A 19,748-nucleotide genomic window follows, 5' to 3' on the forward strand; every position below is an offset into this window, starting at 1 on the left:
GAAAGCAATCTTCATGCCTGCTAATATTTGAACTTCTTAAGGGTTCTTATTAAAAATCATTCCCCTGAAAATGAAATCTGAAACAGGGTCAGCAGAGACTTGAAGAGGATTTTGTAGTCAGTCTAAGATTTCACAAGGAAAACGGGTCCTGGAGATTTTCTTTTCTTTTCTTTTAATCAACTAAATGAGAACAGTAAGGACAAACACCATCAATAAATGCCCCACTTAGGCTTATCCTATTACACAGGCAGAATGGGTGGTCTGCAAAACAGGTTAGCAACACTAAAGGGATGGCTCTGTCAGAATTTCTCACTGAAACCATTTACAGACAGTGTATGTAAATCCTGATCCTTTTGTGGACAAATTTTCCAATCTCAAGCTCAAATTTTCAAATGTTTAGCCCTGGGTGTGGAGGCCTGATTGTCAGGAACTTGGGTCCCATCTAGACACTTCACAAAGGGTTCAGACTTTTGCAAGACCACTATATAAGTAATTGAAGACTTCTGAAAACTGGCCAGGAGTTACAAGCAGCTGCTTCTGTTGTATGAAATAACCTTTACTTAACCCCTTGTGCCACAGACATAAGTCTGATGCTTCTGCACAAAACTGCAAAATGCTGTAGCATTGCAGTAGTAACCTGTGAAGGTGTTGTAAATTGTGAACAGGTGAGGCTCTGCAACAGCAACAATGCTCAACATGACATTGCAGCAAGTGAACAGGTGTAAATGGAGATCCCTAATATCCATGTGTTTAGATTATTGCTACTGTGACCATTTATTGCACAACTTTAATGGGCAGCACATATAGTAGAGCTGCTTGAATTTTTCCAGTGCCTGTCTTTTCCTACTAGTTAAAAAACAAAAAGAAAACAAAAAGTAAAAATAGAAGAAAAAAAAGGAAAAAAAAAAAAGAAGGCAGGCACCTTGTCTTTGCCAGAAGAGGAAGTGACAGTCTCAGGATGTGCTCACCCAAGAGCAGCCACATCCATGATTGGTGCTCCTGTAAGGAGCAGTGAGCAAGAGGCTGTAGTTTGAAGCAAAAGCTCTATGTGTAAATTATTCTACCTTGCCAGGAAAGAGTAATTAGAGAATAACTCCCTGATGCCTTCAACTCTCTCCTGCTAACCCCACTGGTTTGCATCCATCACATCAGACTTCTCTCAGTGATTCATCATCATATGAAGGATGCCTTTCCAAGGGAGGTACTGAGAGGAATTTTCCACTTCTCCCTCCCTTCCATCCACTGTGCACAGCAGCAATTTCATTTCATTACCAGCCCAGGATTCCAATGTCAGAGGCTTCAGGCTTTTGCTAATAAGGAACAAGTAGGTTCCAGGAACAGGAAACACAATGAGTGCATTAAAAATCTCCTCTGAGAAAGAAAACTCATCACATGTTTCCAAAAATGAAGGTGAGCTAAAGGTAAGGCCCTATGAAAAGCAGAATGAAATCCTAGAGGGAGAGAGGGAGGGCCTGTAAAGTGCACAGTAAAAGCACTATCAGACAGGATGACAGCAAAGAAGCCCATGTAAATAATGGTTTATCTCCAGGGCTTTAAGAAGAAATGTAGGGTAAGTGTATATTTGCACATACAAGACCAAGAGGCACAAAACACTTCAAAAGAATTAGAAAAACTGAGCTCAGGTGTATTGCAACTGGGTTATAACTGCCCATTTTGCTAGTTTCTCCTTGAAAAGTGCAAAGTTTCTCTCTGAAGAGACAAGAGGACTTATCTGGTTTAGTAAAATCCTTGGCTTAACATGTATGTCCATGCATGCACACCTATATAATTACTGCAAAGGAGAAATTTTAATTATTTCAACCTCTTTGAGCTATTCTAAGTATCCTCCAAAAGGAGCTGGCAGTTTTTAACAATCTTGTCAATTTCAAGTAAGCTGTACACATTAACTATATTAATACACATAGCTACATATATGCCCATAAAGTTTTATACTAAAGCAAGTTCTCCATGCCCCTTCCTCCAGGCACTTATTGTACATGGGGCATCTCTCCAGAGCTGGAGTATGGGCATTCCAGTGGCTGAAGAGCTGCCATGGAACTGCTTCCACATTGAGGACATGTAAAACTTAAAAGCCAACAAGTTCCTCTCTTGAGGACAACATCCTGTATGTAATGTTGCCTTTTCCTTTGAGGTGGAGAAAAAATACAAAGATTTAAAATCAGAGATATTAGCTCGTTCAAATTTCAAAGGACTCGAAATAAAACACATTTAGGGTAGCAACTGAATCCAGTCAAATCAAGTTAACTGATAAAATGGCAAGAATGTCACCCCATAGTTAGTACATGTACCTGTTCTGTACTCTCAGTTTTACTCTTTTTGGCCAGCTCAGCTGAAAGAAGTCGATACCACCAGACACTATTTCTCTCTAAAATGAGGTAATGACAGATAATTTTAGATAGAAAAAGAGGAGATATTTAATACTGCTTTAGTTAGGAAATATTAATTAAACCAGTGATCTGCAACTTTTCCCTGGATTGTTCCCATTGAAGCCAATGATTACCACATTGCTTTACCTGCTCTTTTAGACAGATTACTGTGTGAGGAAACCTGGTGTCTCTGCTCCTAAAGCACATAAGAACCTATCACCATGGAAGGAAAATACATGAATTATAGGAGTGCATGCACCAGGGTCTCTCTACCTTTACATGCAAGATCACTATTAGAGATTAAGCTGAATATGGATTTACGTTATGATTAAACAAATTTTGGGAAAAGGTTTTACAAAAAATACTTACAAATTGATTCAGTGGAAATAACACTCTACTGCTTCTGTTTTTTAAATTTCTTTAAATTCTGTATAACATTGGTTTATTAAATGCTGATATGATAAGAGACATACAACAATATTGAATTATCTTCATTCACACATGCTTATGGCAGTGCAAGAAGAATTTTTAAACCTAAATAAGTGGGATACAGACTCTCTTGTCATAGAACAGAGACGGTTGTAAAACAGGTATTTTGATGCTATTATTTAAAAGACACTAGCAGTAGAAAACTTAAAGCTTCATGGTTACTTGAAAAGCAAATGAAACACTACTCCCAAACAAACCTGCAGTTTCTGGCATCAGCTTTCTACTAAGTCTGGAAACCTAAAAGATTGACAATACCAGCATTATAGCTTAGTGTTCAAAGAGAAAGGAAAATGTGCAATTTTGCTAGTCAAATATACAAATCTGATGTTAGCTAAGTCAGCACAGATCAAGTTTCACTACTTCTCCTGGAAAGAAACACTTTTGGAAAGAATAATAATTCTTTCAGTCAATTTTCACAAGCTGGGCCCAACAAAAAGAATTAAAAATAGCAAGATAAGACTGATGACAGTAAAGGTTCTAACATAACAATAGGAGAGGCCAGTCTGACTCATCAGCAAAGAAAAGATAACTGGAAATGGGAGATTAAAAGGCCATACTCAGTCCCACACAATTCCCAGACCTCTTAGTAACTCTATCTGAACACAGTGAAAGCTAAATAAAGACATATCTAATTTTTCATATCAACTGAAGGAACTTGATAAGCTACTAGAAATACAAACATAAGTTAAATCTCAAAAAGTGATATTCTGTACAACATTCACAGGCTGTAAATAAGAGCAGCAAGTATGTCTCAGGCCACAGAACTAACAGGCTCTCACAATACCTCCTTCAATAATAATGAGTGATGCAGCTGCTGAAGAACTAAGTCGTGTCATTTGGGGTTTTTTGTTTTGTTGAGTTCTGTGTGATGTAGCTCTGAAGTCCAGCTAAGAGATACTCTAATAAACATCTTCCTCAGCTGGTTAAAATATCAAAGGAAGTCTAGATACTGATACCCAGAAGGTCACAGAAATTAGATCATGCCACTGTGTGATGCCTACACAGATTACGAATGAACAAAGGCACAGGCAACACATTGAAATGCAGTGGTCTGGTCAGCAAGCCTAAGGATGGATTAAAACTGGGAAAAAGAAGCAAGGAAAGAATCACAGATCTTCATAAATCTAGTGATCTGAAATCAGAAAAATAAATTACCTAAATGAAAGAATACATACCAGTGTCTGCTCAGCTGCCATGGTGACTTTTCTAGTTCAGAAATACCAGGAAGGGTCTACCAAAAGACTCTACCAAAAAAGACCAAAGGGAAGACTCATGCTAAATTGAAACAACAACAAAACATCTCAAAAATCAACAAAACCTCCCCAAAATCAACAAACCAGAAATAACTTAAGCAAACCAATTAGTGAAAGTTAGAGTGAAGTAAACACTGTAACTTTCCTCCTTTCTGCTAGATGAGGTGAGCTGTTCCTATCCTGAACTGGGAAGGTACCGTGGTCACAGAGAACCTAGGCATGGAGAAACCAGGATGACAAAGGGAAACAAAATGGGTGCAGGAAGGGAGGTTCCTAGGATAAGAACAAATAGATTTAGTCTTTGCTCCAAAAAAGTGGACCAAACAGGACAACTATCCACTTGTACAAACAAAATAAATCCCCAGGAACTTGGATGCAAACAGCAATAAAAAGCTCAAAGAACTGTATGTTGTCTGAAAGACACTCCAGTGTCAGCAGCAATTGTTTCATAGTCTGCAATGATCAATACTTCTAAGGCTGCCAGAAGAAAATTAATTCCTTTACATTCTTTAGAAGTCTCTGGGAATATGGCTGTCCTGGCAGGAAGCTATAGGCCCAGGTGGCTGGGGCAGATTGAGGATATTTTTAAAATGGCAGGAAAAAACAGACTAAGAGAGGCTGCATTTTCCAGGCCCAACAGTGGGAAATATTTAGTCAGGATATTTTTATGCTAGTAGCAGAAAAGAGTAACATGGAACATTAATATTGTTTTTTTTCTCTCCTACTAGATCTTTATGTTGCTGCAGTTGCAGTCTAAAACAGAGAATGGTACAGCTGGACAAACCATGCTCCTAGAAATGCACACATTTGGAAAACTCAGCCTCCAGAAATCTTTCAAGAGCTCTACAAAATCTTCTGCTTGGCCCACCAAGAGAATTAAGACTTCCTCCTTTAGCATCTCTCCCAAAGTGTCATCTTCTGCAGTTTCAGTTCAAAAAACCCCTCCCAAAACAACAAACTCCCAAACCCACAACCACCAACACTGAAAAACTCCACAGAACAAGTGATCAGGTTGCCTCTGATTTATGGACACTGTTCCCAGGCTTTCACTGACCACCACTCTCTCAGAACTGTCCATTTTGGAAAACTGTCATGACAGAAGACAAACAAAGTTAGCTGCTGCAATGTTCTGTTTGCTAAACTAAAACTATTCCCTATTCCTGATATAAAATCCTCAAAAAAAGGCATACAATAATCCCATCTCCAGAGCAAATCCTCATTACCCTACAGTGAGCTTGTATTGTGGAAACTGCCATGTTTCAGATGATGCTCTAATAAAAGAGCAGGGTGTCAAGTTCATTATGCAAGCTAATATGTGACTGCAACCAGGTGAACAGGTCTTTGGAGTAATTTTGTTAATTTAAAAAAACACATTTTAATCTTCAAACTTCAGTGATTATTAAGCCTCATGTCACATCACTTTTTTCCAGCTTTAAAAATGTAAAAAGATAAATCTAATGCTTTCTTGTCTTTCTTCCACATTCCCATTTAATTTCAGTGCCATACTGACAGTCTTAAATTATCATAAATGGTTTTCCTGGATTAAATGCAATATTTTCAAGAAGCATTCTTGAAGATAGATTCTTCTATTTTCCTAGTCTTCCTCCCATCTCCAGCATTATTTTTAGAATAATGGACCTGACAAGATAGCAAACCTGACATGGGATTTTGATGGGGAGGAATTAGGGTGTTGGGTTTTTCCCCCCCCCGCACACCTCTTGAAAGGTGGTAGTTGTTTGAATCAAGCTTACTTCTCAGCAAGAGATATGCCAATTCCTGTTTCTATGACTGCTTTAAATGCTTTTGGCTTCTCATTGCAAAGCAATTCCCACATCTTTACTGCACAGCCACCTTGTGCCCTTTGTGGGAGCCTGCTTTCACACATCTGCAGCACTTGCATCCAGTCTAGTTCAAAAACAGGTTGCTGTTCCAATCTGTCAGTTTTGAAGTTCATGTTTAAAGACTTTAAAAATCCCCAGGAAAATTGACACCACTAGCTGAAAGAGTAGAGGGCCAAAGAAAACTCTCAACTTCCAATTCATACAAGAGTGATAATTCTAGAATGTTTTCACATGAAAATTAAAATGGCAACGTTTCCTTCCAAGGCATGAGCTTCTAAAATGGAAGCACTCTATTATTTTAAGAAAAAATTATTTATATTCCTAAGACACAGTATTGTTGAAAGCCCAATTTTCTGGTAACAGTAATTGTTCTATATATTGTTACATTTAACATGATTATAGAAATAGATTGTTAAATTCACCACAGAGCAAAAGAAATTTTCCATCTTGTGGTAGATTTTGGATTGAATCAGCAGCTGCTCTTACAGTGACTTTCAATTTAGGACACATCTTTATTTACAAACCAGATGAAAAACACACTTTCTCAGAAATAAAGCAGGTCAGAAGGTACAGCAATTACTTTTCAAATATTAGAGAGCACACTTTTTCACACAATATACATGGTACAGTTTCATTTTGCTACTTTCAATATTCACAGTAAAATACTTTTTCAAATAACCTAAGTGCACCTTGGAGCCATCAAGTGCCAGTTAATTATGTTCCACAGAAATACAAGATACCAAAAGCCAGATGAGCTCCTCTCTCTGTGTTCAGACTTGCCCAAGCTCTTCTGCACTGTATCAATGCTGAAAGAGGTTTCTTGGAAAGCTTAAAGCTTCAGTTTGGATCAGTTCCAACTGAAGTTCTACACAAAAGAACAAACACAAAACTTCTGGGCTCTACAGCTGCAGGATAAGACACTGATCATCAGGATAGCTTGTGAAGATGCCATAATGCCCTTTGGGTTCAGAATATCTGTGTTGTAGGTAGGACTTTCTTTTAAGACAGATTGTCCTGAATGTTTACAGTCACTTAGATTTGTGGAGAAGGAACAGTGAGGAGACCAGTTGGCTTGATCTTGTTGATTCCTCCATCAAGGATACAGACCCTTGGGTATTTGTTTTTCACCAGATGAGCTGCAAACTGAAACAGATATATCATTAGCCCACTGCATATCATAGTCATTAAGTGACAATAACTTTCTGTTGTGTAAGGCAAATTAAACAAAAAATATCAGACTCTAGGAAGTTCTTTTTTTGCACCAACTAGTCCAACACAGGAGCCCAGGCCAGTGTGTTAAAACAGCTGGGATGAATTTTGTGGTCCTGAAACACTGCCACACTAATAATAATGAACTTCATTTATCTCTGCTTAGGCAGGATTTTACCTCATTCTAAAATGAGTGTTTAATCTCAGGGACATCACTGGAGGTTTTCTCAAAGCATGAACTGCTATTTTTCTGTGCATTAATCTAACTCCCAGCTCCTTTCTGTAGGTCCCCAAGTGTACAAGCTTCACAGTTTGGGGGTACAGTCATTTGCTTACCTGTCAAACCTGTCTGATGTGACTTGATCTCACAGATGTCAGATATGAATTTGGGGTCTCACATCTCTAACCTTCCCTGCTCCCCCCAATCTGCCCACAGACAGGTTAAATAGTATGAGCAGGTATCCCCCAATCATTGAAAGCCTCTCTTCTCAATTAGTTCATGCCATAAACCAAACATAAGCAATTGCCACTTTCTACATAGTAACTCTGTGAAACATTATTACACTGACAAAGATATTTTGCATATCCAAATAATTGAGTAAAAAAATCAAAATTATGTTTCAGAATACCAAAATCCAAACAATATTTTGTGCATTATATGTCAAACTTGCCTTCTATATACTGACTACAATGCATTAAAAAGCAAGCACCAAAATGGACTAGTCAGTAAAAAACTGATAGTTTCACCTCATTTACAATAGCTGTGAGAAATTGTTCTGCCATCCAAGTCTTTTGAGACTGTTTTTTAAACTTGGTTGTCAAATCAGTACCATTTGTAAAATCATTGAGTGATTCCAGTGGGCTGTGTAAAAGATTTGCAATTTCCTTTTTGACTCTTTAAATTAGTGATGCCATTTAAGAATATGTGCAAATATGATGCCCAGGTCACTAACTTTGCACAAACAACTAAATTACCTACTCAGGAACAGCTGTGGGCACCCCAAACAAACTCAATACATGGGATTTCTTTTTTCATTTACTTTCCTCCTAATAACCTGTTACAGTGTTAGAACTAGATGTACTACACCATCACCTGTAAACATTTTGGCTATTCATTTTGCTTCAGGTAGTTGCCTGGGGAAGACTCAAAGTTCAATCATCTCTTTCCCTATCAGTTTGGGTTATTCAGTACAGGAGTCAAAGAATCAAATAAGAAAATACCTGCAATCAAGCAATCAAAGCAGCTGACAGTAAACTTACACCATATGTGGATGTTAGCTTTCATGAGCAAAGTAAATGCTATGCTTTTGGAAAGGTTCTTGGCCACACAGGGGGTGTAATGTGCACAGAGACAGCACTAGGAGAGTCCAAAATTCCTCTTGCTGTAATCCCAGTCCATAAAGATGTGGTGCACAGTAAAGTGGAGACAAAGATAGCACTCAGCTGTGCATACCATGAGCTATAAAAATAGTTTATATTCCCAGTGAAACACTCCTACCAGATATCTCTGCTTCACATGCACACATCTGTCACCTCACAGTGCTCTCCACCTGTGACTAATGGACAGTGCTGTGTCTTGGACACCAACGCTGCTCAGAGCCAGCAGAAATGAAAAATGGCAACAAGCCTCCAGGCTGCCAGGAAGCACCATGTTATTTCCTGAGTACAATGTCCCATGTGCCAACAGAGATGTTCCACTCTCTGACTGCTGATAATTTGAAAATGCTGATAATAAACTGTAAACCCTGCTCCAAGTGTTTTGAATGCCTCAACCCTATTATAACTACCATTCAATGTAATCTTAAAAGAAAATACACAAATGCCTTGTACTTGGGGTTTGAGCATTAAGGCCCATGTCTCACTGTATTTTAGAGCTGCTTTAGTAACCATGGTATGTCTAAAAATAAATTTTCTTCACTGCAAATGACAAGGTTACTTTGAAACCTTATAGTGAGGAATTTGTCACTTCTTGCAGGTCCTCTGGGAAGCAAGCACTCCAAAATCTGGGGCTGATAGCAATGATGGCAGAAAGTACAAGATGATATACCAGAAGATGAATGTTTGGGGTTTTTTTTGTTTTGTTTTTTTAAAGCTGTTTCATAACTTTTAGCTGTTGTCTGCCTAGTTTCAGTGAGAAATGCTGCAAATACAGTTCAAAATATCACAGGTGAACATCCTGCCAGGGAAAAACCACTGAGCAGGAAATGTACAATTATCAGTATCTCACAACTGTGGGAATTAGCTGCATGTCAGGGGCCTAGAGGCACATTGACATAAGCTGAGAGTTGCCACCAATGCCCATTATCAGCCTCCAAGAGCTCTGCACACACATCTGCCCAGGCACTGCATAGAAAACTCCAGGTTTAAGTCACATGGCAGTAGGACTTGAGCTGATTAAAGACATTCTTAGTTTTACCTTCTGCCTTCCCCCATTTTCTCACTCAAAGTAGAAATAGTAACTTTTGGTAAAGCATAGACTTAGAAATACTATCTTTCTGGCACTGCAGTCTTCTTTTTTAAAGATTTTTATAGTTCTGTTGCTCTGTACATGTCTGTGCCACCCTGTCCCAGACAGAGGAGCCCATCTGTTGCAGACATGAACAGGAACTTGTTCACCATGTTTCTGAAATGTTCCAACACCACCTGGTACCTTGCCTTGCCAAAATACACTCTATGAAGCCACTATTTTCAAAATACAGGGGAGTGCTATTTCTGGTGCATGCACTGATGGAGGGGCACAAGAGGAAGGACTATTTGAAATAGTTACATAGATTTTTCTCCCCAATTTGACCCTCAGTTATGCCAAATATCAGTAGCTGAACCCAAGAAATAGAGATAAAAAAATTAATGCTTCCTAAAAAGCTGGAAAAAAAAAATCAGTGATCCAAAAAGAGCAAAATCTCATGCATTCAAAAAATACCAAGGTGCTCTTCTGAATGAATGCCCCAGACTCTCTACAGCAGAAACTGCCATCTCCTGGAATGCATACAGGGACTCTATTTCCTTTATAAATGCAATCATAAAGTGTCAACTAGAAGTTTACTAACATGCACCTGAATATGTAATTTATAGTTTACTAAATAATCCAATTTACAAAGGTACTGCTAAGACTGAAAATAACATGGTGAAGAGATAAACCCACGGGCTACATCATCATCCTTAGGAAACTGTAAAGCACCTACATGTTAAAGAGAGATGTATTGAAATATATATAGGTAGTCTATAATTAAATTCCATTATACAGAAATATATTTCTGTAAATAGAAATAAACTGTCCTGTATTATATGATTAAACTTTCTCAAATTTATCAAATGTTTGTGTTGACATAACTTCTGAAATACATCTTTCTCCATACCATCAAATGATCACACTCCTTTGTAATGCTTCTGATTTCATTTAGACAAGAAGACTAGTTGGGGGAAATGGGAGTTGTGCCTATCTGAGGAAAGGCTTCAAGAGATAATACAAGACTTTAAGCTTCAGGTGGCCTTTCCTCAAAATGAGATTCCCAAGTTTGGTTACTGTGTTTTCCCTGGTAGCATTTAACATTTAAACTGAACTTCCAAATTGAAATTCTTCTTGCTGCATTCAAAGCAAGTATTACATATGAAAGGATGAATATGTGAGAAACTTGTTTAATGACTACTGTATGATGACTTTGCTGAAAACTCTGGAAACACAGTTCCTCTGTTAACTAATGCATCCATCAATTCCACATAAAACATACTTCTTGGTGAGTATAACCGAGCCAGAAAGTTGCAATTTACATTTGAAAGTAGTCAGTTAAGACTCTTCATGCAGATACAAAAAGTCAGGCTTTTAAACACAGACAAGATGACAGCAAATTCATACCAAAATTTGGGCAACTATTAAACATTTTACCTTGCCTTGGTGATGCTCTCAATCTAAACAGCAGAACAGGACTGCTCCTTTAAGCACCTTAATGATCTGCACATTGGAGAATTTATCAAAATGTTTCTACTACCCTGTTCCAAGCAGCAAAATAACAGCTTGCAAGTGCTGCATGTCTTATGCCAGGCACGTCACGTTTTCAGACTGTCTGCAGCACAGAGTGTAAGAGCACAACAGCTTGAGCAGCCCCACTCCCAGCACCCTTCAGGCCAGTCACAAGGGTTGCTATGTACACATTATTCACTTTCTCAGGCATTCTTGTGACAGGCTGTAATTAAAGGGCACGCTGGGAGGGAAGGAGGAGTAACATACTGCACCAGAATACCAAAACAGATTGCTGTGACAAGTGTTACCATGGTATAAATATTAACAGCATACTCTGAAAGAGTTCAGAAGGAAAACAGAAGTTGAAGTAAAAATATCAACCAAATTCTGTAGTATTCATTCATTTCCACAAGATTATTTCTAGATTTCACTTGTAAATGCATGCTACACAAACCTCTCAGGAACTGCAGTCTATTTTGCTGTGTGATTTCAGTCCAAGAGCTCACCTACACCTCTCTGAAAGCTCAACAGTCAAAGTGATCAGTCTGCAACTTTCTAAACAACACTCTCTATATTCCACAACACATATCCAGAACACAAGATTATTTTTAGTCAGCTACTTCTTATATTAAAGGGTTCCAGATAAACGAAACAACACTTTAACACCATGGATAAGACAGGAACCTAAAACCTCCCATATAAAGAATACAGTGCCTAGTTGTTGGTTGTAGTATTGTCATGAACTGAATGGAAGTTAAAAAAAAACACAGAGAGGACAACTTAGTGCAAACACATACTAGGGGGTGGGAGGGGTGGAACATAGAAACAACTGCTCTAACAAGATCAAGGGAAAATTCTCTATATGTAGACCTGGCCAAAAGGGAACACTTTTAATTCCTTCAGGACAAAAACACAGAAAAAAAACCAACTTAGAGAACTTGCATGCAGATGTAAAAATAAGCCTAAAGAACCAGGTATTTAATAGCTGGTTTCAGAGTAAGTTTTACTGAGACTGAAAGTAAGAGTAAACACTCAAATTTCTTCAAGTGATTTTTAAACACTTGTATTGAAAAGTTTCCACCTAGAAATTATATACATTAAAAAACCCAATCTTAAAGTGGGCACTTGAAAATTAAAGTCAGTTGCAGACATTCAGCTGTTGTAACACAGCTAATTTATACTGAGTAAAATAAATGCAGCATATACATTATAGATGAACAGAAGGTAAAATGAAAATACAAAAAGAAAACTTTTTTTACTCCACTCAACAGAAAAAAGCTATTAGGGAACAGAAATATGTAGTTTTGAAAAGAGGCATAACAGCTGGCTTAGATATTAAAAAAGGAAGTATGAATCTTTGTGAAAGATTCTACCTTACCCCCCCCCCCACCTCAAGGTTGCCCTAGATCTTGAAAAATGGTCAAAAAAGTACTTGATAATAAAAAACATTTCTTTGTGATTTGTAGTACTTCTTCCTAACACAACTCAAACTGCAAGTTTTGTTCCAGTTTCTACTCAAACCCTCCTATAGCAATCAGTCAGTCAGTCCATCCTATTCAAAGGCTGGTTCAGATACAGTTTAAAAAACAAGCAAAACATTGCTCCAGACAAGCAGCATGGCTATTGTAATTGCCAAATTCACCAGCACCATTGTGGCTGGTATATCCTTACACAAGGTCCTGAACCTATAATAAATTTCATATACTTCATTACTATCTCTATTTCAGTTATCACTATTTCAGATTCTCTGAACTGGAATACCAGGAAACACAAAACTCTGTCTCAGAGCTGACAAACAGCCCCAGAATGTGAAAATTCTATGTTACAATGCAGTAGCTCTAAGCAACATGGATACAACCAAATCCATGCAAGCTCCATCAAAGACAAGAGTACTCTTTCAGAGATGCAGTCCACAAAGACTGTTACCACAGCCAATCCAGGTGTCTGGAGAAAATCTGGAGCTTGACAGCACCATTCCAAGATTCAGGTTCACCATTCTCCCACCTTTCCTGTCCTCAGAGATTTCCAAGATGATTTAAAAGAGCTGACATCCTGCTTGCTAGCATCTCTCAGACCTATTTTCATAGGTAAAGCCAAGGACTCCATGATTCCTCATTCCAGAAGCATCCAAACCTCTGAACAGACAGGCCAAACTCCTACATCAAATAACAACAAAAATTTCCAATGACTGCTACCACTGGTATCAGTAAAAAAATTTAAAAAGAGAACCTATTTTGGAGTTCTAGAATTAGCCTGTTTTCCTTGGCACTTTCTCCAGAGGAAAAGGAACACTCAAATTCTGCTCCTAAGATCTTGCATTTTCCTGCTTCCTCTTTCAAACCTGGCTGGAACAGTGAGAGATTTCGGTCATCACTGCCACACCTGAGGCATTCAGGGCACACTAACCAAAGCCAGGGTCAGGGGCAGAGTTACAACAGCACAACAGTCCTGGCTGGCAGCCCAAGTCTCTCTCAGGCTGTGTGGAGAGCATGTACTGGCAGCAACAGCAGGGCTGCTTTCTCTCCATGAAGGAAAGCATGCATACATTACACGTTACAATAATAAAAAGGGCTACATTTATGGAATAAAATAAGACTTAACCATGTACTGGGGTGAGTTACAACCAGAAGGATTGTTGCTGATTAACTAAAATGTTTCAAACTTTCCAAAATACAAGCTTAATCTCCTCCTCTTTAAAGGCAACAAGGAGGCTCTGATGATCCCGGTAGGCTCTGAGTCTGCATGCAGATGGGAGAATGGAGCCTTAAGAAAACAAACATGAAAGAACCATTCTGGGAATCATAAGGGGCCCCTCCATCCCTGCAAAGAGAAGAATTTTCACTGCAATTGTTCAGCCACTTTTCTGCAGAAACTATTTATAGGTAGACAGAGTCTAAAAGATGCATAGTGGAAACATCTCCAGAAGTTTATTGCCTAATTTCTGTTTCTGAAATTTCATTAGCCTCTTCCAAACAAATATATTTGTTTTTAGAAGCACTTGTCCTTTAGTATTCTATGCAATACCTAATCTTTAGATCACCCTGTGAAGCTTCATAGGTATCCATTTATGTTTTTAAGACAAGTTAATAACCAAAGAAATCGTGCAAGGACTTGCTTCTCTGGCAAAGGCCTTTAAAAAGGCCTGAGGGAAGATGACAATAAAATCACACAAATTCAGTAGCAAACAGACACTTACACCTATGTGTCTCAGTCTTCATACAAGAAGAAATGCATTTCTGACAGTGTGCTGGGAGAGAGAAAATGCTACATGCTATTTTCACATAGAAAAAAAAATATTCTTTTTTTCCAAACAAAAAATATGTTATACAAAAAGAATTTTGAATTTGACCCCCTTCCTCTTGCCCCCTTCCTTTCTCATGGAAAATCAGAACTTCTTGTCTTTGTTTTGGAGATAATTAATGTATTTTATCTATTAGCTATTGCAATGCAGTAAGAATGACTGCTTTGCTTCAATAACTTACAGAAGTTGTCTAGACAACATATTTATAGCAGCATCACTTATCTAGACAAAAAGTAATCAATGTAACAATTAGAATTTACAATTTAGAATTTATTTCCCAGCTATAAAGACAGATCTTTTTTAAGCTCTGACTTACAGCTTATCTGTCTTCTTCCAAGCAAAACATAAATAAGTTGCTAATTATTAGACAGATTAAAGCATCCTGTATATTTTATTCTGTTACAGCATTTAGCTGTCAATAAAGCATATATATTAAACCACTGGGGGAAACACATTTATTAAACAACCATATGACAGAAGTAGAAGTGTGTCACTGTCAAAATTGAATTGCTAGAGAATGATTTAGTGTCAGGTAAGGTATTTCTCCTGTTCTAAATTCAGTCAACATTGCAGTAACACAGACAAAAGTTTGAAATGGAAACAGGTAATGGCTTAGCACCTCAAAGCTGACTGAAAGAGGGAAGATGAAGTAATGTCACCCTTTCATAACAAGATGCAGAATAATCCCTGTCCTACATATGCATAACTATAATCCACCTTTTTACTTGCTCTGACTTCAAAAGTGACAAAAATCAGGAGACATGTTACTTGTCCTAGACCAAAAAAGAAGCTACAGTTGAACATTTATTGCCCATTTAACTATTATATTCCCAACTGTAATGATCCCTTGTCTATAATAGAATTTACAAGGTGCTCATCTGTCTATGGAGGTGGGAAAGGGGAATTCAACTCAGGATATGCTGCCATGTATCATATCCAAAAGTTAAATATCAAAATAGAATCTGATTGATGAAATCCAAAATAATGCCCTTTATGGGGAGGTTTCCTGCTGTTTTCAGAGACAAACAGATATCTGCTTTGTTAACAAGTGCCCAGAAATACCTAGATGAAAGGCTGGCACCAAGTGAGAAGCACCTAAAGGAAGGAATATTCTCCAGAGAAGTGTGAGCCAAACACCATCACACAATACCTCTTTTTCAACACCTTTATGCTGCTAATGGTGCATTCAGTAAGGCTCTGGTACATTAGCCAGTAAATTAATTTAACTTTTAGGGTTAGTAGCATCAATGGCTTACCATGCAGGATTACCCTGTTTTAGTTGTGTACTAAGGAAGTGTTTGACTGGAGCCAGAGCTGTCAGACAAGATGCACTATGAGACACTGCTGGCTTCCTTATGCTCTTGCTGGAATGGTGCTGTAGTGAAGTTTTCAGTTTTCCCTCTCACATCTCATATTCTAGACAGCATTTTCTTTCCAATTTCAATTTTTTATCATCTGGCACTTAATCAAATGAAAAAAAATAGAAACAGAAATGATGTGCAAAAAGACTTTTTCTACAGGTCTGTTCAGTATACTTCACTTTGCTTTTTAAATTATTTTTAAGTGATGCTAAGTAAGCTGTTCACAATTGGAAGATTCAATATGCTAATTCTAAACAGCCCCATAAACAATTAATGTTTTTTCCACTTACCCCTACCTCTCAGTTGTATATAAATTTAAAATAAACATATGACAGTGCCAATATCCAAATTTTTAGTGGAGTAAATAGCAATGAACACTTCTGAAAAATTCTCCTTTATGGCAGAAGGTACAATTTTTGGCTCATCTCATTTCATCTGGAAATATACAATTAAAGTTGAGCATGCTGCAACATGGACAAAAGTTGTTTTTTTTTTTCCCATGCATTCACTTTTTATTTTTTCCCTATGATTGGACTACCTAGTAAAATTTAAAAGGTAATAACTATTGCACTTGTCAAGCCTTGAGCTACATATCTTGGGCATAAAGAGTAGCAGACAGTTCTATGCAATTGTGCAGAGTAAAACTGAAACTGGCCTTAAAAATTATCTACAAAAGAAAAGGTTTTATCTACACAGTCAAATTGAGGCTGGTTTTATATGTACTTTAAGGGTGTGATAGAGGTGGTGAGTCCCAACCAGTATTTAGGCTTTAGTATTGAATTCATTTGTGGTCAAACTGGTCAATCCAGTATTTTGTTGCTATTTAAAGCTCAATACTCTTTAGTTAGGATTTCAAGAATGCTAAAAGCAAATCAAGAGGCAAAGCAGCATTTCTACTTTATGGAAAGCTATAATATTGACAATTCTGGGTCAACTGCACCTCTGCTGCAGAAAATCTGGGTTTACAGGATAAGACAGCACCTCCCACATGACTGAAGTACTTGCCCTTACTAAGCACACTGCAAGATTTCTTTAGCTACACAGCAAAGGAAACATTTCATGTTAATTCCAAAAATTTTGAAACACTAAAAAAAGTGAACTAACCTGGATTCACACACAAACTTAGATACTCATTACTGAAACTATGTGAGAGATGGTTTACAGTCTGTTTCATGCCATCTCTGTTACTATTTACGAAATCTGATATATATCACAAGTTAATTTTCTAAATGATGAAATGCAGGTGAATAAAAGGGATTTCTCCATTCACTTACAACTCCCTAGAGGTATTAAATGAACATCATGTGCTGGGATGATGTGTCTGCTGTTTCTGACATGAAGACCTTTTAATGATTCACAGCCCTCCTTGTCATATCAGGGTTACAGTTCACATCCTTTGTGTAAACAGGCTTAAGAAATGAGTGAAATAAAGGTAAACCATAATTAAGAGGGTGTCTGACAAAAAATGATAACTTTCTTCATTTGAGAGAAGTATAGTGAAAGAAATGTTCATGTTACTTGTTACTCTAGCAGTTCTCAGAACCATCAAATATTTAATTACAGAAAGGAATAGGCAAGTTTGAATGTCCTTCCTGTCTAGCTAAAGGCACTGACAATAAATATATCATACAAAAGTTACCAGTAAGGATCATTCCCCTCTTCACTAAGCACTGCAGGAACAAGTGATTCTGAAAAAATTGGACAATACACTGTTTCTTACTAGTAGGAATATGAATTTTATCTTATTTCCTTTGTACTTCATAACATATCTGGCCCCATCCAACTCACAAAAAGTAAATGGAAGCCAATTTTGAAAGCTCTTACTGATGCACACTAGAAGTGCTGATGTCATTTCTCTGACATGATAAAAATAAAGATTTTAAAGCTCAAGAAGATAATGTTAAGCAATTTCATTTCAAACCATCAACCCTCTCGGATGTGGACCACCTGAAGGAAAATGTCTTTGTCTAGAAGCAGAAATCAGCAACAACAAAAACACCACCCCAAATCCTGTCATCATACACAAAATTCTAATCTAAATTTTCCAGACTCTAGCATTCATTTTACTACTGCCATATGCATGCTATTGATGTATCTCTAAGGATAAAAACAGACATTACAGCAATATACTTACAGCAGCTGTGTTCTTCACTGCATTTCCTACAATCACCACAACTCTTCCCTTAAAGCTCTGCAGTGTGGCAGTTGCTGGGCACTGGATGAGATCCCCTTCTGCAGTAAATGCTGATGCAAAAGGGACATTGATGCTGCCAGAAATGTGGCCACGGTTAAAGCTTAGGAGGATCAGTTAAGGAGGTCTGAAAGGCAGAGAAACCTGTGGTACATGAATAACTGTAGGACGAACCTTCTCCTCATCCTGGCTGCCATGGTACACCACCATTGGTCTTTCATGATACAGTATTTTGACAAACCTCTTTTACTGTTTACTCATAAAGAGAAAAATCTTCTGATACTACATATGAAAGCAAGCACAGAATGAAGAGCTGTCTAGTTCAAAAAGGACAGAGCACAGCACTGCAGAAAATGATCTGCTAAATTAAATACTGCTAAAGATCCACTATCCCCAGTATACCCAATTTTGTGGATTTCACTTCAACTCTAGTGTATTAAGAGGAGCCAAATACCAATAAGCAGCTGCAGCACCTCTTCTAGAGGCATTTTATGCAAAAAGAATGAAGTACTTAAAATGAGAACCAAAATTAAACAAGGATTATCAGGAAATGTCCTTAAACTTCCTGTCAACCCCCATAAGGCCTCTACTATTTTGATCCAAATTGAAATTCTAATGTATATGACCTCAGATTCCCAGACAATGAGCACCATGTATATTATCTGCAGTCCCACTAAAAGCAAGTGTTACAATGGGTAGTAAAAAGCAAACAACTATGATATATCATAGTTAGCTGTCCTTCAGTTTCAGAGGATGATCCTTCAATGAGATTTTACAAACCAATATTGAATGTGAAGGTCTCTTAAATAAAAATTAAATTGGACTACTACTACCTAGCTTTTTATGAATTTGAAAACGCACCATGACCATGACAAAACTCTGAATAACTTTCATAAACTGTACACACATGCCTGGAACATTCCCCTTCCCCAGCTATAAGCTAAAACAGCTCTGAAGAGGTGGGAAACAGAGAAGTTCTGCAAAAATATACACAATGTCAAATCCAGAGATTAGTCACTCTATTACTGAACTTGCAGAAAGCTAGTTAAATTTATAATTAAATCCCAGAATCCTACTAAATAAAGGAGCTGCCTTTAATGAGGGTAAGATTTAACTGACTTAGAGTAATAATAGCATTTGTTTCTCATTATTTATGTAATAGTTGTAGTTTTATGATCATAATTGTTGCAGTGTGGGAAAGGCATGGCTATATAAAAACATTTGAATGAACAAAAGAGGATCATGCCCCATTCATTAATGTTTTCAATTTGTTTTTATTTTGAATGGGAAAACTATATCCCTCCTTCACTCCTCTGTGCCAATCCCATTTCCCCAACCCCATTTATAACCACATAACTCCCACTGTTATTGATCAGGTTCTGAAATGATCATCATTTAGACAGAAAATAACTTTGGACAAATTTACTTACTTAAACTACTGAGTACACTTAGAGAAACATGACCTAGTCTTTAAAAAAAGTTCTAATTGCTAAGACAATTAACAAAAAGGCCAGGATTTTGTGCTACAGACTGAGAGACCATAAATATGCAGCTATAACTTTCAAAACATGAATGGAAGGCTGCCAATGTATCTGCTAACATGCTTAATGAAATAAGCCTTAGAAGGATTGCTGGCCAACTGAAACAGTGCTTTGTGTATAACAGCTTTTCATTCGAAAGCCTTCTCTTAGAAAGCTGTCTACTGGGAAAGAGGGCTGCTAGCTCTTGGCCTTGCAACATGAGATTCACTACAAAACA

At 37.6% G+C, this 19,748-nt stretch overlaps 1 protein-coding gene across 1 annotated transcript in view; it reads right to left on the bottom strand.

The window, feature by feature from the left end:
• Positions 1 to 6,462: 6,462 nt before the first annotated feature.
• Positions 6,463 to 19,748, bottom strand: part of TBCK (TBC1 domain containing kinase) — an 87,745-nt gene continuing 74,459 nt past the window's right edge. Inside the window, exons 25-26 of the mRNA XM_056489146.1 lie at positions 17,934 to 18,093; positions 6,463 to 7,113 (exon numbers count right to left, since the gene is read on the bottom strand). Coding sequence (XP_056345121.1) covers positions 7,003 to 7,113; positions 17,934 to 18,093 — 271 coding nt within the window. The 3' untranslated portion in view covers positions 6,463 to 7,002. The remainder of the gene's footprint in view (positions 7,114 to 17,933; positions 18,094 to 19,748) is intronic.

The sequence above is a fragment of the Oenanthe melanoleuca genome, chromosome 4 (genome assembly GCF_029582105.1).
Source record: "Oenanthe melanoleuca isolate GR-GAL-2019-014 chromosome 4, OMel1.0, whole genome shotgun sequence".
NCBI lineage: Eukaryota > Metazoa > Chordata > Aves > Passeriformes > Muscicapidae > Oenanthe > Oenanthe melanoleuca.